Raw genomic sequence first — 27,770 nt, forward strand, 5'->3', positions numbered from 1 at the left:
CACATCAAAATACCACCACCATTGAGTGTGTGCATGCATTTGTGTGAGCATGTGCCCATAAGGTTAACCTTATATCCTATCTTCTCACTCTGGGCCCCACAGCCCTAGGGGTTCCCTCTCTAGGAGAGGCTCTTATTGACCCCATCCTTGTACCAAAGTGGTCATAGCTTCTCAGTAGTACCCTAAACCTACCCTGATAACAGTCCTCACCACCACAGCTACCGACTTGGCTGCAAGTCCCTGATACACTGTTGGGAAACAAGATATGGCTAGGGTGCGAGGTCTTTTAAGACTAGGACTTTTTCTTTTAGGTTCTCAGTCTTAGGCCCACCCCTCATCTCTGCTAACCATTCTGCTGTTTTCCAAACAAGAGATATCAGAGGTTGGCTGCATATTCTCACTTGGTACTGGCTTCCCTATGGCCAGAATTCCTCCTAAGACCTCAGCTGCTGAGTAGAAACTGGTTTCCCCACAAGTAGGTGGAATTGGTGCTGAGATGGAACAGGCAGACTCTGGGGTAGGGGGTGCCATTTGGTTTGGCATTTTGCCCCATCTTTTAGGGCTGCATGTAGACCTGGTCTGTTTAGACATAAGGCAGCCTGACCAATGGTGTCCTTCTGTATCTCCAGCAGTGAAGACAAGGTCTCCAAAGACCTATCTGTGGCACCAGGGAGCCAGACTGGCAGCCACTTTCTCATTGCTGCCTTTCGTGGTTGCTGCCAACATCTCTTTCCAATTCTCATTAGAAATCCTTCGGGAGAACCCTAGGCTAAAGCACCCAACCTTGCTTTAGGCCCAGGGTATCAAGCTGCTAAAAAACAACAACAACAAAAAAAACCAAGCCAAACCAAAACAAAACAAAAAAGGATGCTGGGTGAGACTCCATCTTGTTGCTTATACTATTTCACACCCTTCCCCAGGGCAAGTTCTTTGGTTTCAGAACAAAGGATCTAGGTCTGGAAACCTACACCTTAGCCCGACAGGATCTTACTCCCCACACTTTTCTGAAATACAGCCAAGGGTAGAGGGATGATCATTTCAGGTTTCTGCAGATGTCTTGGGCCACAGCCCTCTAACCAGTGCATAAAGATAGCCACAGAAGTCACAAAGCAAGGGCAGTGTCTGAGTGTGACACTATGACCTCAGCAACTCATATAAAGGATTTAATTAGGACTTGTTTCAAAGGTTTAGTCCATTATCAGCGTGGCAACACACAGACAGACATGGTGCTGGAGAAGAAGTTGAGAGTTCTACATCCAGGTCCACAGGCAGCAGCAGGAAGAGAAAGTCACTGGACCTGTAGAGCTTTTGAAACCCAAAGCCCACCCCCAGTGACACACCTCCTCCAGCAAACTCACACTTCCTAATCCCTCTCAAGTAGTGCCTCTCCCTAAAGACTAAGCATTTAAGTATTTAAGTCCATGGGAGGCATTCTTATTCAAACAACCATAGGCAGGACGTCTAGATACTACGGTCTCATTCTGCACTCTTTAGTTCCTCTACTAGTCAGCAGACAGACATTTCCACATCTACGCACTGGCTTTGAGTGGAACCACTGAGCTGGACTCGGGTGGCCAGCACAGAGTCCTATTTTCCCAAAGGGTGCCCCCCACAAAGCCTAGTGATGTATTTGTAGTCTTTTTTTTTTTTTTCCTGGATTTTTGTTTGAGACAGGGTTTCTCTGTATAACCCTGATTATCCTGGAACTTGCTTTGTAGACCGGGCTGGCCTTGAACTCAAAAATTCACTTGCCTCTTCCTCCCAAGTGCTAGGATTAATGGTGTTTGCCACCACATCCAGCTGCATCTGTAGTTCTCTCTGAAGGGCCATCGATTGGCACCTTCTATCTCAAGTCCTAAGGAGCGGGGTAGTCACCTCATACAAGACAGTGTCCCGAACATGTAGAACAGGCCAAGGCCACATGTGGGGATGGATTGCTGTATTGCCTGTCCCAACAGGTAACAGGTGGCAGGTCCTGGACCCTGCTGAAGGGGTTCTCTTTGCCTTCCTGGTTCTGTCCCCTGAATATGGCAATGGGGCAGGTGTCCCACACACATTGAATAGATGACCAACCCCTGGATAGTAAGGCTAGAGAAGAGAATATCTAGTCTAGTTTAATTGGTCCAACTTTAAATCACTGCTGCTACCTTAGCCACTGGTTCAAGTCTGGGAAAGTAAGCTCACATCCCTGTTAATAAGATCAGATGTGGGCCAGATGGTGAAGATGTTAGACATCCTTGGGCCATAGAGGGAGGTGGCATTGGTTAACAGGGCACCTTCTTCCACAGGAGCATATGGCTAATGCTACCAGCCACAGGAGCAAAGACAGGACCGCTGGCCAGCATGCTCTCAACAAGCCCAGCGACACAAATGACCTGCAGGTGGCCAGATATGGGGGCCTCGTGGGTAAACATTTTGAGTATTCTGCCTGAAAGGTTTGGAGTCTGTCCCTGGGAGACTAGGTTCTGCTGGTCCCTAGAATCAGGAAACCCAGGACATTCAATTCTGCAACTCTCAGAAACATATGCCTCAGAGGTTAGCAGATAAATTATCAGGCCAACGCTGAAGCAACCTATCTCTGGTACCAGTTTCCAGGTTGTTTTCTCCACTCTCTGGACCTTGGTTTCATTCTTCTTAGCTTGATGGTGATGGAGAGAGTACTGTCTAACATGGGCTCCACTGGGTGGCCTCCAGATGTTTTGACCATTTGGATCGGCCTGTGTTGAAGCTGTTACAGATGCTGGAACTTTGCTGTGACTCCTGAGGGACCCAGACTCTTTATGACTTGTTCTTGAGTCCTCACGTCTCACAGATGGTTACTCCTGTTAAACCACGTAGTAAGGGTGGGACAGAAGATCTCATTACATAGAGGTTAGCTCTCCCTAGCAACTGTACATATCTGTCCCTGGGAGCCAACGCTGGCCTATCTTAAGCCCCAGGCCCTTTGTGTGTTGAGTTCACTGAAGGGGAACCTTGGGTCTCCAATGCTGTGCTGTGAAGTCTTAGTTGACCTCTGGGTCAGACGTTGCTGATGTGGGCCTCCACTGTGGAGAAGGCAGAAGGATCCCTGTTCTTGTCTGGGTGCTGCTCACGCCTGATGTATCTTGGCTTTCTCACTGAAATGGGGTTAGAAAAATAGGTAAAGTTCAGATCTTTGCCAGAACTATAGGCTCTCAGGAGCATAGTCAACAGTCACAGAGCACAAAGCCCATGTACGGAGTTTATTCTAGCAAGGGAGTGATGCCTACTAGGCTCCCTTGTGCAATGGTAGTGTCTTCTGACGGAGGCCCCCATGAGCTCAGCTGTTTCCTATCAAGACCCCAGAACTCCACACCCTGGTACCTGGGCCTAGATCAGAGCCCAGCTATTCCTTAAGACAGAAGCACAGACTGTATCTGCATTATTGCTCTACAGGGAGTTGGATGGCACTCTCTAAAGACAGGCTCACCCGAGTTTTGAAGTTTATGAACATAACCCTAACTTGAAAAAAGGTCTGTGCAGATGTGATTCTATTAGAATAGGCTTTGAATCCCATGACTATTATCCTCCTGAGAGGGAGAAAGAAACATGGATGAGCAAAGCCACAGGAGGTATGAGACACCAGGAATGAGACATGAAGGACTCCCTATCCACCAGGGACACACTTTTCTTGAAGTGGCTAGTGTGTGTCTTTTGCTGTGTGGTAGTGCAGGTCACTGGCAACACCTGTAAAGTACTCAGGGACAAGGCTGTATTGGAAAACTTGAGACAGGTACTAATTGGAACAAGGTAGGTCTGGCTTCATCAAGGAACTACTTTATCTTCAAAAGAGAGAAACACTCACTGGTTCTCCACTGTGGAGCAGTGACAGTGAAGACAATGAGTCTGCTCTGGGGCTTAGAGCTGTGCAACTATGGTCAGTCAACCTACCTGTGCTCGCGGCATCTCCTCCACAGTGGATTATAACTGCACTCAACCTACCTGTGCTCGCGGCACCTCCTGCACAGTGGATTATAACCCTATCTGTGCTTACGGCAACTCCTGCACAGTGGATTATAACTGCACTCAACCTACCTATGCTCACGGCATCTCCTGCACAGTGGATTATAACCCTATCTGTGCTTACGGCAACTCCTGCACAGTGGATTATAACTGCACTCAACCTACCTGTGCTCACGGCATCTCCTACACAGTAGATCATAACTGCACTCAACCTACCTGTGCTCACGGCATCTCCTACACAGTAGATCATAACTGCACTCAACCTACCTGTGCTCACGGCATCTCCTGCCCAGTGAATTCTAACCCTATCTATGCTCACAGCATCTCCCACACAGTGGATCATAACTGCACAGGCCTGGCAGGAAAAGGCTCAGGAACTGACATATTCCTTGCAGCTCTCAAGCAGAGCTAGACTTAGACATGACTATGGATGAAGCAGGGAACCTGGCCCTGTGCTGAGGAAGGGAGGCAACATGGAAACCATGTGTGTTGATGGGAAAAAAGAGGAGTAATGCCTGCTGAGCACCTGTCCTTGTCCCTGACTTATGGAACAGTCTACATAGAAAGTGTGAAGGCAGGTCAGGTCCCAGAAAGGGATATCTGGGGATAAAAACTATACAACAGGCTTTGAAGACTGGTCCACAGTAAGACCCTTCCACCCAACACCCTTAACAAGCTGCAGCCAGTACCTGAAGACTGTGGCAGGGGGACCATCGCAGCCTTGAAAAGAGAAAGGCAAAGTGAGACTTGAATGGCCTGACACAGGTACAAATAGCCCAGGTCGCTCAGCCTAGTAGAGTAGGTTACTTACTGTTTCACCAGGCTGCAGGACAGGGGCTGGGGAAGAAAACAACATGTCACTCTGCTGCCCAGCAGCTGCCGCAGCTCTGCGTGCCCTGAGCACCGGGAGCCTGGACAGCTGCTCACCATTTCTTACCCTAGAAGCTCTTATGCAGCAGGGCCCACCCTCATGTTCTCTATAAGAGCGTCCAGAGGCACTCTGTGGAGTCCCTGTGCCTGCTCTGTATCTGCTGGGGATCACCTACCTATGTCCTGAGTGGGGACAGGCTCTGGACAGTTCCCCTGAGGCTAGGCAAGTGGAAACTCAGTCACAGGAGGAAGTACCTCTGTCTCTCCTGTAGAAAACCTCAGGAAGTTTACTGGAGCGCTTGAGGTAGAAGAACCCAGCCACAGAGAGGATGAGGCCTGTGCTGATGAAGAGTGTCCCCAGGAAGAGGGAGGCTGCCACATGAGGACCCCCTGCAGGCAAACCAACAGCTGCCAGGAGAGCCTGGGTCTTGGGGGATGAATACCAGTACAGTGTTCCTTGCTTAACCCCTGGGGCCCACCATTCCCCAAACATACTTGAGCCCCGACTAGGGACCAGCCACATGTCAGAGCAAGGGCTCTGCACTCCTCCACAAGCCCAACACACCTCGCCACAGGACAAGGGACATCACAGTGCCCATTCTCTCCTGGACCAGGCTCATTCCTGTGCTCTCTCCATTAGACTGGCCCCAGCCTCCAGCCTTGGCAGCAGGTACTTCTGCTGCAGCTCAGTTTGGATACATGTAGTTGCCTCCTGCTCAGCTCCATTTGTTTGGGGTCAGGACATGCTAGGGGTTATTCACAGATCGGTGTAACTGCCAACTATGGCAAATATCTTTCTTTTTGTTTGTTTTTGAGATAGCATTTCTGTGTGTGACAGTCCTAGCTGTCCTGGAACTTGCTTTGTAGAACAGGCTGGCCTTGAACTCACAGAAATTCTCCTGCCTCTGCTTCCCAAGTGCTAGGATTCAAGGGGTGTACCACCATGGCCTGGCCTTGGTAAGTATCTTTCCTTTTTTTTTTTTTTTTTTTAGTTTTTAAAAATTAATTTATTTTTAAAAATAATCTTTTCTCATTTTACATATCTATTCCACTCCCATTCCTTCCCCTCCTCCTAATCCCCCACCTTCTCCCCACTGCACCTGCCATCCACTCTTCAGAGAGAGTAAGGCTTCCCATGGGGAGGCAACAAAGTCTGATACATTATTTTGAGGCAGGACCAAGGCCCTCCCCTCCATATTTAGGCTGAGCAAGGTATCCCTCAAAAAAGAATGGGCTACAAAAAGCCAGTTCAAGCAGTAGGGATAAATCCTGGTCCTGCTGCCAGTGACCATAAAGGCTGCCCCAACCACACACACAGAGGGCCTAGCTCAGTCCTATGCAGGTTCCCCCACTGTCAGTCCAGAGTCATTGAGCTCCCACTAGCTCGGTCAGCTGTTTCTATGGGTGTCCCCATCATGGTCTTGACCCCTTTGTTCATATTATCCTCTCTTGGACTGGTCTCCAAAAGCTTGGCCCAGTGCTTAGCTGTGGATCTCTGCATCTGCTTCCATCAGTTGCTGGATGAAGGTTCTATGATTCTTAAGGTAGTCATCAATCTGATTACAGGGGAAGGCCAGTTCAGGCATATTCTCCACTATTGCTTAGAAACAGACAAGATCTCCTGGGAAGTCTCTTTCTTACTGAGACAGACCCCATGGACCTTCCTCTGACTCATTAGCATTGTGCAATAGATGTGGCGATACCACCTCTACCCTAAACACCATTGTTCTGTGTCACTGACTTCAAGTGCAATTTCTGGTTGAGAGGAGAGATGGGTTCTAAGGCCCATAGGAAGAACTGAGCCCTCTCAGAATAGGACTCCAAGCCTAAGATCCAGCACTGTTGAAGGATGAGGGTCAGAGTGATATGTCCCTAAAATGACTGTGTTACCTAAGAAGAGGCAGACTTGAACTGGAGCTCGGTCCAGCTTCCTAACCTATGGGGCTCCTCTGCCTTGGGCGTATTCTCTTTACCAGCACCACCCCAGTCCCCTCTCTTGCTTGCCTGGCCACACTGATACTTCAGACATATTCTTCCACCCCTTACTCCCCAGGCCTTCATTTAAGGTGGGCTTGAGGACTCTGGAGATACAGGCATCAGGTAAATAGGGCTTATCCCTTCCTTGAAAACAGATCAGGAGGCATGATCTGTGTGTTTGCAATCTCGTCAGTGGCCTACATCCTATAAGAGCAAGATGGGATGGGCAATGCAATTCCTAGGGCACTGGTACCAATATCAGCTCTGATTAATGATGGGCCCCATCCCCAGTCCCAGGTCCTAATCAGAGGCACAGTTCTGGATTTATGAATTAAAAGACTTACCAAAATGTGGCTGTCCAGGTGTCCCTGAGCTTCTGTTCATAGGAAACTGCATGCCCCGGCCAGTAACTATGGGAGAGCAGAATTGAGGGGAGGCCTGGGCCATGCCAGGAACCCTACTGAGGCCTCACACATAGTCCGAAAGGGACAGCTGAGGTTAGAGATGAGAAAGTAGGGAGTGGGTCTCACCCACAGCTGTCCTCAGTGAACAGAACACTCAGGGAGGGATCCAAGGGGCTGCTCACTAACAGACAACATTCCTGGGCGAGGTGGGTACCGCCGTTGGAGAGGACAAGTACAGTGGTTCCCTTGGTTTCTCCCCAAATAGGACATGAGGACCCTTGTGAAGTATGGGGGAACTGGGGTAGATAGCTTGGAGAAGACATACGAATTCTGCACTCAGAGCCATTGTATTTCGGGAGGGTCCCGTTCCAGCAGCGGACACAGCTAGCACTCCCATCTGCATTCCAGTGCCTGTAGCAACCTGTACCAGTCAAAGTAAGTCAAGGTCATCTCACTGTCTTCTGTAAGCTTTTCTGTATTATGAACTGGTAATTTTCAACTCAAGAACATTAACATGATGTGGAAATCTGTAGGCACAGGCTCCAATTCCAGAAAAAGAAATAAATTCAACAGAAAGCATAGAGTTTTCAACCAAATTCATTTCTTTTCTGGATGCCTCAGGAGACTATTCAAAGTACTTAGCTAAAATGAATAGGTATCAGGTTAAGGTCCAGTCTTACCCACCAGAACCATTTCCTCCAGGATATATACACAGGATACTGCCAACATACCGCAGTGCGCCCTCACTTGGGCCTCTACATTGGGACGGGGGCACAAGGGCTTGTTTGTTGTCCCTGTGCTATTTCCCAGGGTCTCTGTAGCAGGAGATGTCTATCCAAATGTCTGTCCAAGATTGGCACTGACCAAAGCTACACCTTCATTCCAAGAGTGACCTAGCCTGTACTGGCCAGTGATTTGTGGACAGCTGTTTCTCCTCTGACAGGGCGTCCTGAAGGCCATTTTATACCTTTACTTCTAACATCCCCAACACAGAAGATGAGCAGACACGGCCCACCAATGTTGATGGGGTACTAGAAGACACAGCTTGATATTGGGCAGCATGCAGAGCTAAACCATGGGTCACTGGACCTTAATAATGAAGGTTATAATGTCTGATCTGAACAGATGGGTTGTGATGAGACAGAAGCCTTTCTGTGGTGGCAGAGATAGTATCAACAGCAATGGACAAACGGTCTAAGAAGGATATTAGCCCATTCCAATTCTACCAATGCTGTGGGCAAAGAAAATCACACAGGAACAAAGTCCAAATGCTCAGCTCTACTTGGGTGGAAGATTCCTGCTCAAACATGGAATCATAAGATGAGGAACAGGTCTCCTAAAGTGGCCTAACTTTATTCCTCTTATCAATTTAATACATAAGTAGATCTCAGGAGAGGCATGTATGTCTACTAAAGGCAAGACTAAGGAACATGGGGTCCTCAATACAAAACCCAGCACCAAGAGTAAGATTCTCAACATGTATAGTGGTGCATGTCTTCAATTCCAGCTCTTGGGAGACAAAGGCAGGTGGATCTCTAGGAGATCCAGGCCAACAAGACTACATAGGGAGAACTTGTCTCAAAACAAAACAAAACAAAAAGAGTGAGATTCTCCCCAGAATCATCCTTTACTACTTTCCTGTGTTGAGATATAACTGACTCTATTGTGGGCTAATGCTGGGTTGTTCAATTACATGCACAGAAAGAGGGTGACCAGAAAGTCATGTGGAGCCCTGAAGGCCTATGGGGCTTCCTATGTCTTCCCACACAAACTTAGTTATCTCCATCCCTCTACCTGTGCCCAGAGCCACCTTATTCCAGCCCCTCTGTGACTAGCATTACCTTAGCATAGTAGCCTGCACCCACTGAGCCATCTCTGGGCAATTTGTAGCCCCATGAGACGCCTGGTCCCAGGCTCTCCTGTTAATGTGAAGGAATCCAGAAAAGTTCAACTTCCAGAACTTTAGGTTAGAAGGCTGATTGATGAAGGCTGTTTGGCATCTGCGTTGGTTTGCAAGAAAATGGCTCCCATAGGAAATGGTACTATTAGAAAGTGTGGCTTTGTTAGAGTAGGTGTGACCTTGTTGGAAAAAGAGTGGGCTTTGAGGTCTCCTATGTTCAAGTTACCCCCAGTGTGGCACACACGGTTCACTTCCTGCTGCCTGCAGATTAAGATGTAGAACTCTCAGTAGTTTCTCCAGCACCATGTCTGCTTATATGCTGCCATGACCCTCATGATAATCAACTAGACCTCTGAAACTGTAAGTCAGCCCCAATTAAATGTTTTCCTTTAAAAGAGTTGCTGTGGTCAGTGTCTCTTCACAGCAACAGAAATCCTAAGACGGCATCCTCAGATTTTCTCTGCTCACCACAGAACAACACCTTCCTTCCCTTGTTACTACACTCATCCTTGGTCCTCATCTCCCCTCTAATCTCAACATCTTGTCCGTGTCCTCCTTCCACAAACCTGTCAATGTTTTAGGGTACTTGCTTTTCTGAGCAGTCTCTCTGGGTTTATGTAGTCTTGAGTGTAGACAGGCACCAAGGAGTACCTCTTGACAAATCAAGTGACAGCTGAGTCAATCTAGTCACCCCCCTCAAGACTGACAAACTTTTCATCACAATCATTTCTTGCCTCAGGACAGGCAAAGACAGTGGGTGGCCCTGACATCATCTTACTTGGGTCTTCCTCTCCCAGAGGCCCCTATTTGCCTTCTCTCACCAGCCCCAACCTCTGTTAGCTGCCTCCAGGAGGCACTGCCTTCCTAGCCTCCAGGAACTTTTTGTGGGACAGGGACCTGACCTTTGCCATGCTGATACTGGGGATGGACTACCCTCTGTGGTGGGGTCATCCTGTGCTCTGAGGCTCGTGAACAGCACCCTGGCCTCATCTCCAGATGCTAGAAGCTTCAATTCATTTGCAGCTGTGATGGACAAAAACGCCTCCAAACATTGCTAGATATCCCAGAGTCAAGATTCCCCACGACGTGCTGGTGAGACGACCCAGCAGTTAAGTGCCCTTTTTTCTTGAAGAAGACCTGGATTTGGTTCCATAAAGATCTGATGCCCTCTTCTGGCCCCCGAGGGTACCAGGTGTGCATGTGGTGCACATGCACACCTAAAGGCAAACATTCACACATAAAATAAAAATAAATAAATCTTAAAAAGGCGGGGGGGGGGTACCTCCAGAGCTTTTAAGTCCTGAAAGTGCTATCCTGGCTTAGTTTTATTCTGAACCCTGTGCCTCCTCCTCTGAACCTCTCTCTCCCTGTGCCTCAGCCCTTCATAGAGCAGTCCCCACAGGGTCCTGCCTATACCAGACAAGGGTGTGGTTAGGTTGCTCAAGAAGGAAATCCAGGGAGGCCTCGTTTGAGCAACGCCACAGCCTGTGCTGCCCAAGTTCCTCCATTCCCTCAGCTGTCTTGAGACACTGAGGAAGGATGATTGGGTGGTGATTAGTCTGCTATTTACTTGTAACAATGACGCTTACCTGGGCCACATAGGCCTGTGCCCGGGCAAGTAGCATTGAAGTCTACCACATCCATACAACACTCGGGTTGCTGGGCCTAGAGGAGAGACATTAGTGAGACAGGTTGGTGAGTGCCTCGCTCATGCCAAGAACAGCACTGGTCATAGCAGGTCTTAGCTTTCTCGCTACCCATAGCTCCTAAACTCTCTAGGGGCAAGTGACATCCCTTTAGCAAGTGAGTACTTCTACCCCACTCCTACTGCAGCCTGTGTTGAAAGAGCACAGGGAAGATTCCAGCCCTCAACATGGAGACCAAACCTGGAAGTTACTGGGCAGACTTGGATTTTTCTACAAACACCTAGACTCCACGCCTGTCACAGCGCATGAGTCACCATCCAACAGGTCCTTCTCCCACTGTGCAGAGCCTGTGACCAGTGAATATCTGGTGACTGAATAAGCTATCAAATATAAGGCTAGAATCTGGCTAGGTGTGACCAACACCAACTACCCAGTCTCCCAAAGGCCAGGAAGGGTAAGACCTAATGATGAATTCATGTGAATTGGCCTGGGGCCTGGGCCTCAGACAGCCTGGCATGGTGTGGCACAGAACAAACTGCCCTAAACTAGAATACTTTTGACACTGGAGAGAGCTCAAAGGAAGTCTTTTGGCTATCTCATAAGGCCCTGACAGAGTACTGCCCTCCTTATAGTGAAAGGGTAGGGACAAGAATCTGAACAGCAGCCTAGCTAGATCCCTAGTTAGTGACCTTCTGTCCAATAACACTTCCTTAGAAATATCCCTCTTCCTTAAACCCTAACATAAATATATAGGTGCCCTTATTTCTTTATAGAAACACGCAAGAAATTTAAAAGTTATATTATGTTTGCCTTTTCTCTATTTTTAATTTCTAAATTTTATTTATTATTTTTGCTTTGAGACAGGGTTTCATTATGTAGCTTTGGCTGGCCTGGAACTCCCTGTGTAGGCCAGGATGGCCTGAAACTTATAGATATCACTTGTCTCTGCCTATCAAGTACTGGTCTACAGAAAGAGTTCCAGAACAGCCAGGGCTACACAGAGAAACCTTGCCTCAAAAACATAAATAAAAAAAAACCCTCGGGGCTGGAGAGATGGCTCAGAGGTTAAGAACACTGGCTTTTCTTCCAGAGGTCCTGAGTTCAATTCCCAGCAACCACATGATGGCTCATAACCATCTGTAATGAGGTCTGGTGCCCTCTTCTGGCATAGATGTATGTATACATAATAAAAATAATTAAAAAAAAAAAACCCTCACAACTGTACTGCCTCAGTCTCCTGTGGGATAGGATTACAAGTTTGTGGGTTTTCCTGTGATCTGAATTTAGTTAACAGGAGTGTCTAAAGGATAACAGGATATAACATGATGAATAAAAATCTACAACAGATATTGGGGTTCAAGATGAAGATTAGAAAAGCAAAACTGCCAAGCCACGAGTGAAGTCTCACTTCTACCAAGGCTGGGCGACTGCAGAATGAGCCCTGAGCCTCTGTCTCCTCCTGTCTTATATTCCCCTCTAGTGCTGGGATTAAAGGCGTGTGACTCCCTAGTACTGGGACACCTGGATTTGTTTCTGCATTGGTCTTGTGTAGCCCAGGGTGGCCTGGAACTCACAGAGATTCATCTGCCTCCATCTCCCAAATCCTGGGGTTAAAGGTGTGAGATACCAATGCCTGGCTCTAGTGACTTAGTTTTACTTTCTAATCTTTCATTACCCGTGGCCAAGTTAGTAAGGGATTCCCCATACATCACCCCATCTTGCCTGGCTTGGAGAGAATAATGGCAGATACCAAAGCTCAGCCCACTGGAGTGTGACTGTCTTTGTTTGACTACTTCTGGTGGGAGCCAGGATGCCTGACAATGCGTGCCTACCAGTCATTAGCTCCTGAGCGAGCAACAGCTGAGCAGGTAGCTCTGGAGGGTGGCTCTGCAGAGACTCTAGGTCAGCTATAGCAATAGGTAGGTATGGCAGAGAAACTTCTAGAAGTCATAACACAACAGGTGATGGGCAGTATAGTCATTCCAACACTAGCAGTGGACTCCAACGGGATTCTACCAGGGTCAGGCTAACATCAGTGAACCCGAAGTTCAAAGACCGATGTTTTTATGGGATGAGAATCTATTGCCTCTGAGGAGGCTTCAACTTGCCATGGGGCACGGGATCACCTACCTTGCTTTCTGTGGACTTGCTCATGCATCCTCCCATCAGGAGGCCAGCCAAGAGCATGAGACACTGCAGGGTCATGCTGGGAAGCTGACAGGGAGACCTGTAAGACAGAACAGGGCTCAGGGAGGAGGTGCTGGTAAGGGTGGGTGGAACTAAGAGGGAGATAACCGCGCAATGGAAGGGCTTTAATGGAAAGAGCAGGGCAGCCTTTCAGGGACGCAGTGATGCAGTCAAAGCACCCTTACCTACTCCTCCAGGGTGAGAACTGCAGACATCAGCTCCTCTCTACCTGGGGATCAGTTGTTAGCATAGCTAGGACTATGAAGAGCTCACAGTTGTACACTGCTACAGTCTTAAGGCTTAAAACTCAGGAATCAAGGCAGGTGGGCAGAGCCTTGATTGAGATGGATGACCTGGTATTCCTTCCAGTGATATGCTGTCAGGATTCTTTTTTTTTAATATTTATTTATTTATTATGTATACAATATTCTGTCAGTGTGTATGCCTGCAGGCCAGAAGACCCCATTACAGATGTTTGTGAGCCACCATGTGGTTGCTGGGAATTGAACTCAGGATCTTTGGAAGAGCAGGCAATGCTCTTAACCTCTGAGCCATCTCTCCAGCCCCCTGCTGTCAGGATTCTGAAAGCAAGATTTCCCACCATGCATCACTGCCCTAGTGAAGCCCTAATCACATCTTAAGCACTACTAACAAGATTCGGTTTCCTTGTGTGTGGCTGGGGATTGGGGTGGACATGGGTTCATTGGGAATTTTCAGTGATACAGTGTTCCACCTTTCTGAACTTGGGGAAACAAGAGGATATAAAGTCATGGTCCAGAGTAATACCCAAACTTAAAAATGTATATAGTCACAAGCCAGGGATGGTGGCATGCACCTTTAATCTGAGCACTCAGGAGGTAGAGGCAGGTGAATCTCTCAGTTCCAGACAGCCAGGAATACACTGAGAAACCCTGTCTCAAAAAAACAAAAACCAACCGAACAAAAAATACTAAGAATAATAACAAGAGGAAGGATCCAGAGTAGAAAAAGGAGAAAAATATTGCAACGAGATTTAAACCTTAGAACACCTGGTGCCTGAAAACTGCCAACTTAGTGCTTATTATGTCTTATTTTTAATATAGAGGAAAACATACCACAGAGCCTTGAGGCAATATCATGTGCACAGTTCTTAATAACTTTTTCCTGTTTTGGGAATAAGGGTTTCTGGTATCCTGATTGACTTTGAACTCGATCTGTATCAATACTACCTTTTTTCTCTAAAAAACTTGAAAAAAAATTATGCATGTGTGTTTATCTGCCTACCAAGAACATGCCTGACACCTGCAGAGTCAGAAAAGGACATCAGATCTACTGGAACTAGAGTTACAGATTATAACAGTTACAGTTATAAGCTGCCATGTGGGTGCCGGGAATAGAACACAGGTCAGTGCTCTTAACTGCTGAGCCACCTCTCCATCTCTCTCATCTCCTCGTGCCTCTACCACAGAGGGGTGTGATTACAGATGGGCAACATTGGCTGGGGACTAAACCCAAGGCTTTGTGTACACTAGGTAAGCAGTCTATCAACCGAGCTACATCCCCATTCCTTTTAATTTTTCAAATATTATTTTATGTATATGAGTGTTTTAACTATATGTATACATGCACATCACATGTGTGCTTGATGCCTGCAGAGATATCAGATCCCTGAAACTGGAGTTATAGACAATTGTGAACTGGCATGTGATTGTTAGAAACCCAACCTGGGTCCTTTGCTTAACCACGAAGCCTCTCCCTGAAATCCCCTTTATAACAAACTTATGTTAACCCATAAAGTGGTACTTGTAAATCAATCAAATCAATCAAAGTCCAAAATAAGATTTGAAGAATATTTTTTGCCGTAAGGATTACCTCTTAAAAAACAAAAGAAAGTTAGCTAAGTGTGGCAGATTTCTTGTGAGTTTGAGGACAATTTGGTCTACCTAGTGAGTTCCAGGTCAACCAGAACTACACAGTGAGACCCTATCTCAAAAAACAAAACCAGGCCTGGAGAGATACTGGCTGCATTTCCAGAGAACCTGGGTTCAATTTCTATCACCCACATGGCAGCTGTCTGTAACTCCAATTCCAGGGGGTCTGACATCCTCTTCTGGCCTCTGAGGGCACTGTATGCATGTGGAGCATAGATACACATGAAGGCAAAACGTCCAAACACATAAAATGAAAAAAAAAATCTTTAAAGAAAAATCATTATCTCTTAAGAGACTAAGGATGTATCTCAGCTGGTAAAGCACTTGCAAGAGTGGCAATAACAGGTGTGATGGGACTGATGGAGGAAGGTCATTGGCTAATAAAGGAACTGCCCTGGCCCATTTTATTGGTTAGAGGATAGGTGGGAGGAGTAAACAGAACAAAATGCTGGGAGGAAGAGGAAGTGAGCTCAGAGACTTGACCGCTTTCCTCTCAGGAGCAGACGCCTGAGAGAGACGCCATGCTCCTGTGATCCAAACACCGAGGAGCTGGAGACAAGAGGACCAAAAGCAGTATAGCTACATAGTAAATTCAAGACCAGTCTGAGATACCATGAGGTCCTGTCTCAAGTAACAGCAACAACAAAAATAAATAAATATGTGTGTTACCTCTATGCAGACGTTTTACTTAGCAGAGGCCACTGCAGCACTGAAATGGCAGGCAAGCTGGGCATCTCCAGTTCTGGTACAAGAGTAGCCGGAGCTTCACTTCCAGGTAGACTCTCTGAGAAAACACAGGGAAGCTTCAGTTTGAGGTTAAAAATGAGGACCTACACTCTTTGGCCTAGAGTCAGTAGGAAACCCCACTTGAGACCTAGGAAGGGATCATGTGGGTTACATGACCCATGGGGATGAAGGTTCAGGATGACATAGGCCCCAATCCTATCAGGAGGGAAAGTGGGAGCCTGTACAATAATTCACTTTATACTGGATTTAAGCCGGGACTATCGAGAAAATGATCACATTATAGGGGGGAGAGGTAGTGCTTAGGCCTGCAGGAGTCACCTGTGAAGCCTGATCCTGAGCCTTTCTGGCACTCATTATTAGTATATGCTTTTGTTTCAGTACTTCACGCTGAGTTTCAAAATACATTCTGGGCTTGACTTAACTTCTCTAAGGTGTGAAATCTTCTTAGAGACATATTCATATCATATTCTCAACTACAGGATGCAATCAAATGTCAACTTTTCTGTGAATTTAAGGTTTGCTCACCAAAGGCCGTATTTCTCTGTCCTGGAAGAAAACTCCATCTGCTCATTGTGAGACAAGCATTCCCTAGACCCAGGTCAAGTAGAAAGATGCCAAAGTCCAACATTCAATTAACACTGGCATTTGCTGCTTGGTCAATTGAAGCATAATTTGCACACAATAAATAACATCCATTTAAAGTAAACAAGTCAGTGAGTTCTGGAAACCCTATGAGGCCATCACTACACCACACCCCCCCCCCCATTATCAAAGCCTTCCGTGAGCCCCCTACAACCTTCAGTCCTAGGCAGTCAAGCTGGCCTTGTCGTCTATAATTTCATAAAAATAGAACATACTGGTTCCTTTCATTCAGCACCAAGAATCTTTAGATGCAATGTGCTCTGTGTGTTCTGTGCATTACGATGTTATTGTTATGTGGCTATACCTCATTTCCTTCACCTATCACCTGCTGACAGGTTCCTAGCTATTCCTATTATTCTGGAAATCACAGGTCCTTGAGCACACACTATGTGAACCTGTATTTCTATTTCTCATAGGTAAAAACAAGGAATTTGTATTGGATCAGAGGTGTGTTTAATCTGTCAAACTTTTTTCCATATAGTGGTCCCTCTTTACTTTCCCACAAGCAGAGCAGAAGAATCAAAGGCTTTGTATCCTCACCAATATTTGATATTGGTGGGCACATAGTGGTATCTCATTATCAGCATTTCCCTGCCCAGTCATGGTTTGCATCTTTTCATGTCACATGTCAAAAGTCACCACTGAAGTATCTTTTCACATCTGTTTTAATTGTATTGTCTTCCAATTACTAAGACACGGTAGTTGGGTAGTTGTTTAACATGTACTTATTTATTCACTTTGTGTGTGCGTGTATGCGTGTGTATGCACAGGTATACACACAGGCCATAAAACACAACCTACAGCATGCATGTGGAAACCAGAAAACAACAGTCACTTCTCTTCTTTCACCATGTGGGTTCCAGAGATCAAATTCAGGTTGGCAGCCTTAGCTGTAAGACCCTTCACCTACTGAGCCATCCCATTAGCTCAGTAGTTCTGTACATAATTTTAAATTTTGGTTATTTTCATATGTGCATATATATACTTGCTATGACATCATGGAAGTCAGAGGAAACTTGTGGGAGTCAGTTCTCATCTTTCACTATGTGGGTCCTGAGAACTAAACTCAGCTTTGTGAGGCCTGGTGGCGCCTTTAGCTGAGGATTTCATTGGTACTTATTCTTTCCTGTTGTATGTGGTGTATATACGTGCCGAGAGGCTATGAAGGCCAGCAGTCCACACCGTCTTCTTTAATCCTCCACCTCATTTTTGAACTTCAATGAACAGATAATAGCTGCTGCTGAGAGACACTGGATTGTGGAAAAGACTGCTAAATTAAACCAACCTATATATTTTAAGACTGTCTTGAGTTCTGTAGAAGCAGGTGGTGAGGCAAAGGTAGGCAGATTCCTGTGAGTTCAAGGCCAGCCTGGTGTATGGAGCCAAGTTCCAGGACAGGAAACAAGAAGTTATGGTTCTCTTCCAAGTTAACAGAGATCAGATTTGACTGGGGTGACCTCCTGAGGATCTTGGCTACAGACATGAGGGAAAGGTCAAAAAAGACTACAGGACAGGTGACATATATGCTGATCCCTCTGAAACTGGGCGAGACATGATAAATCCTGTTGGCTACAGAGTCCTCATAACAGTCTGGTTATACAGTCCAAATGGACTTATAAAGTTGACTGATGTCTTTTACCTGTTCAAACATAAAAATCATCTTTAGCTGATGTGTGCACACCACACATTCCATACCTGTGTTAATGTAGATATGTATGCTACCTTTAAATGCTTATATGTTTTCAGAACAAAAGGATCAGTCAGATATGAAGACAAGTAGCCCAATGATCCAGCCTCTCAGAATGCCTCAGTAAAAGTTTCCTCAAAAACCTACACCCAGAACAACTTGGAAGCTGCCAGCTGAGATGGTCCAGCCTCAGACTACTCCAGGTAAGACTTCAGAGAAGCTCTGCCTTTTCTCATCTCACAGAGACTAAAAGAAAAGTAATACGGCTAGCTTTCCCAGGATTTGGCAGTTATCCTAATTTTCTAAGGGTCCCCTAGAGATGCCATCACCCCCAGAAAACAGGAAGCAGTCTAGAGAACCTGACGCCCACATTCCCAAGAAATGGTGTTGAAGGAAGACCGCTTGTCCCCTGCTGCTCAGCCTCAAAATAACAACACAGAAACTGTATCAATTAAATCATTGCTTGGCCCAAAATGGAGTGGGTCATTTGTGGTCATTTGGTGGGTTATGGATGTCTGTTATTGTTTAGGGGGATTGGTTACAAATTATTATTGGTCAAGTCAGAAAAAAAAAACCCAAACAAATGAAGGATAATAGATTCAGAACTCTCTTTCTGAAGAGAAAAAAGGGAGATATAAAAATGATAGGATAAAAGAGTAGATTATTGAATCTACTTTCAAACTCAAAAATTTTACTGTTGTAATAGGGGTGGCGGGGCTGCGTCCCCAGCACCCCAGCCGCCCGCACGGCTAGCTTTACCCGAAATAACAACACACAAACTGTATTCATTTAAACACTGCTTGGCCCTTTTAGCTCTAGCCCTTACTGGCTAATTCTGATATCCCGATCAACCCATCTCTAATAATCTGTGGGCACCGGTCTTACCGGGAAGATTCTAGCCTATGTCCATCCTGGGTCAGAGCTTCATGGCGTGTGTCTGCCTGGGAGCGGGGCATGGCGTCTCTCTATGAGGCGTCTGCTCCCGAGAGGAGAGCTGTGGAGTCTGAGCTCACTTCCTCTTCCTCCCAGCATTCTGTCCTGTTTACTCCTCCCACCTATCTTCTAACCAATAAAATGGGCCAAGGCAGTTCCTTTATTAGCCAATGACCTTCCTCCATCATTTCCCCTTTTTCTGTTTAAACAAAAAAAAAGGCTTTAACTTTAACATAGCAAAATTACATATAACAAAACAGTTATCAAGTAAAAGTTACAACAATCTTTATCATAACTAAGGAAAACTATAACTAACTATTCTTAACTCCGTCAAAGACTCCAGAAAGATACAATACTACCTAAGCAAACAAGAAAAAAGCAACTTTTAAAACTCTAGAAATGACAGAGACATCTCGCTGCCTGGACAGTCACCCAAAGTTCCTCTGTACCGTTGGGGCATCCATCTTCAGCCTTCAGGCCCATGGTATCCAGCAGACATTTCAATAAAGCAGGAAAATTCAAAGTCAGTTCAGTCACTATCTGTTGTGTCCTGCAGAATGTCTCGCAGACTCTTTCATGAATCAGGAACCCCGAAACACCATCTCACCTTTAGGCAAGTTTAGTAGTCCTCTCTCTGTGGGTTCTCTGTGTCCAGTTTTTGCAATAGTCCAGGTAAGAACATTTTCTCGCCCATAAGGATCCTCTTCGATGCCCATCTTCCTCTTGAAGTAGATTGGTGCTGCCAGGAGCAGAGTGTCTCATTGTCATGAAAAGTCCTCAGTTATTAAAACATTAAATGTCCTATTCTGTAATCTTTGAAAGACATGAAGAATGTCTATCTAAAATATATCTACGCACATCTAGAAAATATTAACTAACATGACTACAAACTTGACTATTACGATTATCTATTAACTACCTATATACATTACATTTTTAAATGAACTACACAATCACAATACCTTAATCAATATCAGAAATACATATACATATAACAAAATTGACCTTAAATCGCTATCAATAAAGCAAAATCTATACTAATGCAAATTATTCATATCTATATCATATCCCCCTTTAAATGTAAAAGAACATTTATAAACAATATTTGGGAATATGGGCGAAGTTATTTCTCTCCAAACTGCTTCCTGCTGAATGGGGGCATCATTAATTAGGTCTTTCATGGTATAACCTGTGTGCTAGTTTCATCTCAGTTGGCAGTTGAGCAAAGCAATTTTCTGAGAATGTTCACAGCAACTTTTCGGGAGGTCGTGGTCTATCATACCAAATTGGGATAGAAGAAATCCACAGGGTCTGGTCCTCTGTGAAAACAAAATAAGAAACTCCTTTCCAAAGCATCATGTCCTTAGATCCAAATTTCAATGTCAAGGCATCAAAATATCTATGTTGGATTAGTTCATCAGCATTTATAAACAAATATCTTTTAGCAGCTGTTGCTCCTTCCTCAGCATTCAAACAATTCAAAGAGAGCATAATAGCATACAGTATCAAAAGTCTCTGTGTATTTTCCATCTTTGTGCAGCTTTGTTTTAACCTCTAATTTGTTTATTTTTACTTTTAACTCTTTGCTTTTTGAGACAGGTTCTCTGTATCTTTGACCTGAAGTAACTCTGTAGACCAGGCTGTCTTTGAACTCTCAGAGATCCGCCTGTCTCTGCCTCCCAGGCATTCGGGATTAAAGGTGTACACTACTACACCTTGAACTCACAGAGATCTGTTTGTCTCTGCCTTCTAGGCACTGGGATTAAAGGCATGTGCTACCACACCTTGAAGTCACAGAGGTCAATCTCCCTCTGCCTTCCAAGTGTTGGGATTAAAGGTGTGTACTACCACACACAACAACTCTCTTCCTTTTTTTTTTGTTTTTTACTTTAAGAACTTCAACTTTTAGTCTGCATATATTTTTAACACACTGTAAACCATTTAAAAATTTTCTTTGTCTTTGAATCTCTCTTTACTCTATATCTCTCCTTTTCTGACCACATGAGTCTTTAATTTACCAAGCAATCTCAGTAGGACTAAAGGCGTGGCTTTGCCGGCTAGATGTAGTCCATTCCTTAGCTTTCCAGCCTCATGGCTGAGGTACTGGTTGTAGCCATGTTTACTGCACAACTCTATGGCATTTAAAGGTCCCTGCCAGCAAGCGAGCTTCAGCAGCCTGTGCTTGCAAACCGCACGAACCGCCTGCGTAAAAGAGTCAGAGTTTGCCCTGGCAGGACAGCCCAGAAAGCCAGCATTTTTAAACGGCGCAGCTTTTTTCCTGCTACGGCTGAAAACCGAAAAGCATGCGTTCAGCTTTTTGTCAACACCGTTTAAGTGTTTTGTGGCAGGACCTCTTAATGAGCTGCAGGCTTTGCAGCTAAAGCTGAATCAGGAAGCCTCTCTTAGATGAGGCGCTTGCTTGCCTCTGGCAAGCAGAGTAGACCCAAGAAATTGTTGCTACCATGTCGGGCGCCATTTGTAGTAATAAGAGCGGCGAGGCTGCATCCCCAGCACCCCGGCTGCCCACATGGCTAGCTTATGCCCCGAAATAACAACACACAAACTGTATTCATTTAAACACTGCTTGGCCCTTTAGCTCTAGCCCTTACTGGCTAATTCTGATATCCCGATCAACCCATCTCTAATAATCTGTGAGCACCGGTCTTACCGGGAAGATTCTAGCCTATGTCCATCCTGGGTCGGAGCTTCATAGCGTGTGTCTGCCTGGGAGCGGGGCATGGCGTCTCTCTCTGAGGCGTCTGCTCCCGAGAGGAGAGCTGTGGAGTCTGAGCTCACTCCTCTTCCTCCCAGCATTTTGTCCTGTTTACTCCTCCCACCTATCTTCTAACCAATAAAATGGGCCAAGGCAGTTCCTTTATTAGCCAATGACCTTCCTCCATCATTTTACATACATATGGATTTTTGTATACTGATACAAATTTAAGGCTATTTTTGTTAGAATATATTATGTATGTTTCTACTCTAATTTAAGGTATTAAACCTATGATGCTCATTTTTAAATGTAATATAAAGTTCTAGTTGTTAAAGGCTATTATTAGAAACTGTCTAAGATAATTAAGAAATGTAGGTTAGTAGTCATTTATAACAATCAAATTTGTGGCCATGTTAGATATGTTTTCAAGGTCAAACATATATTTTAGATAGACAGGTGGTCTTCAAACATTTCAAAGACTGATGTGGGATTCCCCTCTGTATGCTTTGAATATGTTTTATTGCCACTGGTTATTAAACCAACGGCTTAGTAAAGACGGGCAGGAAATCCAAACAGAGATATAGAAAGAAAGTAGGTGGAGTCAGGGAGACACCATGTAGCTGCTGAAGGAGAAAGACACCAGATGCCAGCCAGCCTCATGGTGATACACAGATTATTAGAAATGGGCTAACTTAAGATGTAAGAGTTAACTAGAAATATGCATGTTATTGGCCAAACGGTGTTGTAATTAATATAGTTTCTGTGCTATTATTTGGGTCTGGGAGGCTGGGAAACAAGTGAGCAGTCTCTGCCTATAAGAGACCTACAAAATATGGTATTTAGGAAGTTATAATGACATAAGGCTTTTCACGACAATGAGACAAGTCTATTCCTGGCAACACCAATCTACTTCAGAGAAGATAATTGGTATCAAAGAAAATCCAAATGGAGTTTGTTTTCAATGCGGCAAAGTTAGGCACTGGGCAAGAAACTGTTCGTGCCTCGACTGCTGACAGTATGCTGTCCAAACTGGACAAGCAGGACACAAACGGTGACTGCCAAACTTTCCCAAGACAAGGTAGGACAGTCCTTCAGAATTCCTGCTTTGCAAAAGTCTGTCATATATTTTAGGCCTGTAGGCTGCAGATGGTTGCCCCAGTGTTGCAGAGGAAACTTGGGTGACTGTCCAGGCAGCCAAATTTCTCTGCTGCTTCTATAGTTTTGGAAGTTGTTTGCTCTGTACTTCCTGTTTACTCAGGTAATATATCCTTCTCAGCTCTCTGATGGGGTTTAAGACTAATAGTTATAGTTAGTTTTCCTTGTTACTAAATTCAGAAAAGAAACTCACAAAAGAGGTGTAAGGTTTGTAAGGTTGAGAGACATAAAAACTTAAACTGTTTATCTAAAAAAGATGTTTTAAGGTCTAAAAAGATAGTTTTAGGATGGTGATACAAGTTATGATAGAAAGTGGTTTAGGAATGAAATTTTGGATTCATCAAGATAGGATAGATAATAGAGTATTTTCTTCGAAATTGCCAAATACAAATGGACTGGACTTTGTAAATATAATTATTACCTGAAAATTATTATACATAGTTTTACTGTGTTAGAGTTACATCATTCCTTTTTATTAGACAAAAGGGGGAAGTGTTGTGAAGATGTGTCTTTGCCAAGGCATCTTTTGATTGATTTAATAAAGAGCTGAATGGCCTATAGCTAGGCAGGAAGAGTTTAGGTAGGACTTCAGGGGACAGAGAAGACTCTGGGAAGAAGAGAGGTGGAGTCACCAGCCATATGCAGGGGAAACAGGATGTGTAGGAGAGGTAACACCCACAAGTCACATGGCAGGATGTAGATGAATAGAAATGGGTTAATTTAAGTTATAAGAACTAGTTAGAAACAAGCATAAACTATAGACAAAGCTTTCATAATTAATAATAAGTCTCTGTGTCTTTATCAGTGAGTTTGTGGCTCAAAGGAAAGTTTGACTACACCCTTCCCCCATGGTTGATTAGGCACCACCTCCCTTTTCCCTGGTAACACTAGAAAAAAAGGTATCCTAACTGTCCCTCCTCAGGCATCCAGGTCAAAAGAACAGAATACATCCGGCCCGGGTTCGTGACATAACATAGTGACATATGCCAAAGATTGAAATGTCAAATACTATTCTACCCTTAAAAGGTAGTTTAAGCCAGGGGTAGTGGCACACACCTTTAATCTTCATACTTGGGAGGCAGAGGCAGGAAGATCTCTGTGAGTTCAAGGCCAGCCTGGTCTACATGATGAGATCTTGTCTCAATAAAAAGGTACATAAATAAGTATGCAAAAAGGTAATTTATGCAAAAAGAACTGTGAGTAGGTCTGCTCAGTCCTAAATAAGACATCTATTTCAAACCCTCCCCTCCCTAAGGCTCAGGGAAGACTGTGGAAAGCTGGAGGGTGGAGAATAATGTAAATTGCTATCTTCTGGACATGACATAACCATTGCACACATGAACTCACCATAACTATGGTTATTTGTGCAATATCAAGTCAACAACAAGATCAGTTAACATCCCAACAGACAGTGTTAACTGAACTCAGTGAACTCACAAAAATAAAAAATTACCAAGAGTGGTGGTACAGGCATTTGATCCCACTCTGGGGACAGAGGTAGGTGGGTTTCTGAGTTTGAGAACAGGGTTAGGGTTAGGGTACCTGCAGAGGGCCAGAGGCTGCCAGATGCCCTGGAACCGGAGTTACAGAAGGTTGTAGGCACCATGTAGGTGTTGAAAACTCATCCTTGGTCCTCTGCAAGGACGCTAATACTCTAAGTTGCTGAACCATCTCTCCAGCACAGTTTAAGATTTATTTTTAATTATGTAATTATATGTATGTATATTTACAAACATAAATGCAGGTGCCAGAGAAGGCCAGAAGGAGTTGGATTCTCTAAGTTACAGGTGGTGTGAGCACCTGGATATGGAAGTAGAACTCACATTTTCTTGCTAATTATTTGCTCTTAACCACTAAGCCATTTTTCCAGCCCCTAAGCAACGCTCATTATCATCACTATTATTATTATTATCTTGGTTTTTCAAGGCGGGGTTTTCTGAGTAACCCTGGCTGTCTTGGGGCCTGGAACTCAAGAGATTTGCCTGCCTCTGCCTCTGCCTCCTGACTGCTGGGATTAAGTGTGCCACCACTGCCTGGTAGCAGTGTTCTTTAAATGAGTTATCCTATAGATCCATAGATCCAAATTAACATGGAAAACAGATGCCAGCCTGTTCTGAGAGGTGTTGTGACAGACGCTGCCAGTGGACAAGATGAGCTCAAGTTGCATTGAGGAAGACTAGTAAGGCCAGGATATGTAAATTAATAAAAGAAACTATCTGTATAATCCAGATCAATATTCCTTCTACAAGCGTCAGGGTTAAAAAAAAATACTCAAATTATTGTGTGGTTCTTATCAAGTGCACCCACAATCAAACTATTCTTGTGACCTGAATCAACCTGGGGAAGCCAAGCCAATAATTTCTGCAGGATTTATGATAGAGAAAAAGCAGGGGCTGAACAGCAAGAGCCTAAAATGAGAGAGACCCTAGATTCAACTCCCCACACCACCTACACCACCAAGGTGGTTAAAAAACTAGAACAGAAACGACCTCCGTTCTGCCTTTTCTGTACACTGTGGTAATACTAAGAAACACCACCAACAAGATTATGGGCCAATAGAAGCCGACTGATCCGAAGTTTGAGGCTGGCAGGGGCTACATGGTCAGTCCCTGTCTCAAAACAACAAAAACAAAATACAGGGCCAAGTTTGATACCTTTAAATTAAAGAGGCCTACAAAGTTGAGAATTCACTAATAGAGCTGCGGGTAGAAACTGCAAGGCCCAAAAGCCGAAACGAGGTGGTAATATACTGGGACGCACAGCAAAGTCCTCAACTTAGTCCCACAGCTCCCAAGTCCTGCTCCGCTCCCTCTCAACCTCCCCTCCCTCTATCTGTCCATTAGCGCAACCACCACGCTCCGCTCGCGGCTCCTCCCCTGCCGCCGCATCACTGGCAAAATGGCAGCGAGGCAGGGTGGGCACTGCCCCGCCGGGCCTTGGGCGACTTCTGGAGTCTGAGCTACCCTAGCCCCGCGGCCTTTATCGCGTCGTAGCAGCCAACACCTCGGTCAGACCTGGGCCCTCACTCACCATACACCGGGCGGATTCCTCTTTCATACCCGCCGCCTCGCGAAGGCCCCGCGAGCGCCCCCTGGGACTTGTAGTCTCTGGCCCAACCCCCCGCCCAGGCGTCGGCGGTGTCGCTCTGGACAAAAAAACTACAACTCCTAGCGGCCCCCACCCCCGAGGCGTTCATCCGGGATTCTCTCCAGGCAGCTGGGTTGGGCTTGGAGCACTGATTGAGAAATGTAGACTGGGGGTAGGGGGTGTCGGTAGGTTGTGGGGTGACACACGAAACCACAACTATATTCCCCAATGTCCCTAGCTGCGGCCAATCAGAGCCTAGTCTGGCTCTAGGCCATTGGGTAGGAGTTGTGACCACTGAGTACCTTGCCAACTCTCCCTAGAGAATCTGAAAAGATATCATATCTTCCACGGTAGCTTTTGAAACGTTTAACTGGCCTTAGTTTGTGATTGAGATGGGTCAAATGTAGGGGAAAAGGGCCAGTCAAAGAAACACACCCCAACCCTGAAACCAGAGCCAGTGAAAGAAACACACCCTAGCAAAGAAACTAGAGCCAAAAGATTAAAAAGGGGCCAGTGAAACCAGAACCAAAGAAACGCACTCTGCCCCTGACCAACTCAGCACAGCAACCAACCATGAGCAGGAAACCCCCAGAAGGAAAAATAGCCAATCCCAGAACACGAAATCCAGCCAGTCTCTAAATTTGTTCAAGCTCAGGGATTGAAATCAACCAATCTCCACCCTAAAAATCTTCGAAAGACTCTGTCCCTAAGAAGCCCTATATAAGCCGTGTTCCTGTTTAGTTCACTGCTCCCCTTTTCCACTCTGGTAGGGGCAGCCACTCTCTGGATTCCTCCCTACCAATAAATCTCTTGAATAAGGTTTGGGTGAGGACACCTAGCAGAATTTCAATGAGGCAACCCTCCCCTCCTGAACAGAGTTGTTGCATTGGGGAAACCTTTCCCTGGAGCAGAACTATAAGCTGCTGCACTTAAAGTGACTTTGTGGTATTCTTTGGCTCCTGTTTGCTATAATACTTTTGCATTCAAGCTGCAACACTTACACCAGATGCATTTCAAACTCACTCAAAACATATGATTTGATTGGCTTAGCCCCATTTCAAAGTGAACACTTACGATGTTCAAATTAAGCTTTTTGTTAAAAAAAAAAAAATCTGGGTTTTCTAATTTACCTTGGGTGTCTGCTCAGAGATTTGGACTCAGTGGGAAGCTACACCCACACCGAGCTAAGCACGGAGCAGCTGAGGTCACTGCGTGGAACACTTAGGAGTCTGTCTCTGGGCTACCTGATCTCCGGTCTCTCCAACTTTCCAAGCCTCAGGCATCTGGACTTCTTAACAGAAGCCATCCTAAGACTCCTTGACCGTGCCACCTTGACACAGGAGAAGGAGGTGTGCTTTTTGCGGTCCATCAGACTCTGAAGTGGAGTTGGATCACTAGGCAGTACCTGGGGAGGGCACAGGGGCGTACACCAGGGCTGTGTTCTGAATAAAGGTTGGGAGTGTCAGGCTTTGCTCTGTGCCTGCGTTGAGACTGGTTTTTCACCCTGTTCTGGAGCTGCTTCCAGCGCAACCTCGCTGCCAAGCCCTAGCTCTCCACTAGGCCTCCCTCACTTCCTGGATACTGACGTGACCTCAGTTCCTCTGATCTGGTAGAGCCGGTCAGACAACTCAGCATTCTTTGTGCAACCTCTGTTTACTTTTCCCTGGAAATCTAGTCTGAGGCTCGGCAGCTATACGGATTCAGAGAGTTAGAGCTGCTGGCCTTCTTGGCCATCTGCAGTGACCACTGTGGCACAGGGTGATGGGACTGTGGTAAAATGGGCTGTATTCTTCCCAGATGAGTGGCATCAGGACGGCATAATTTCTGCTTTTGTTGCTCTGGATTCTTCCTCTGGGCTACCTCTAGTATTTCTTACAAATATTTGAAAAGGACAGATGTCCTTGAAAGGGTTGTACGTGTCCGCTCACCAG

The 27,770-nt window shown here is 45.5% G+C and overlaps 1 protein-coding gene across 1 annotated transcript; it reads right to left on the reverse strand.

Annotated features, from left to right (window-relative positions):
• Positions 1–798: 798 nt before the first annotated feature.
• Positions 799–25,853, reverse strand: LOC121448275 (uncharacterized protein C1orf159-like). The gene is made up of 10 exons (XM_041652149.1): positions 25,783–25,853; positions 15,545–15,659; positions 12,909–13,005; positions 10,722–10,797; positions 7,558–7,653; positions 7,173–7,238; positions 5,107–5,241; positions 4,793–4,818; positions 4,671–4,701; positions 799–3,116 (listed from the first exon to the last, which is right to left on the reverse strand). The coding sequence occupies exons 3-10, from the start codon at positions 12,981–12,983 to the stop codon at positions 3,019–3,021; spliced, it is 603 nt and encodes a 200-aa protein (XP_041508083.1). The 5' UTR covers positions 12,984–13,005; positions 15,545–15,659; positions 25,783–25,853; the 3' UTR covers positions 799–3,018.
• Between the last annotated feature and the right edge of the window lie 1,917 nt (positions 25,854–27,770).

This window comes from Microtus oregoni, unplaced genomic scaffold, assembly GCF_018167655.1.
Source record: "Microtus oregoni isolate MIOR12 unplaced genomic scaffold, Mior012 000005F_ref0000423, whole genome shotgun sequence".
In the NCBI taxonomy this organism is placed as follows: Eukaryota; Metazoa; Chordata; class Mammalia; order Rodentia; family Cricetidae; genus Microtus; species Microtus oregoni.

Coding starts and splice junctions, on each gene's coding strand:
- LOC121448275 (XM_041652149.1), bottom strand. CDS start 12,983: ATGACCCTGCAGTGTCTCATGCTCTTGGCTGGCCTCCTGATGGGAGGA. Junction 10,798..12,908: donor GCAAGTCCACAGAAAGCAAG/GTAGGTGATCCC, acceptor TCTCTCCTCTAG/GCCCAGCAACCCGAGTGTTG. Junction 7,654..10,721: donor CACAGGCCTATGTGGCCCAG/GTAAGCGTCATT, acceptor TGACTGGTACAG/GTTGCTACAGGCACTGGAAT.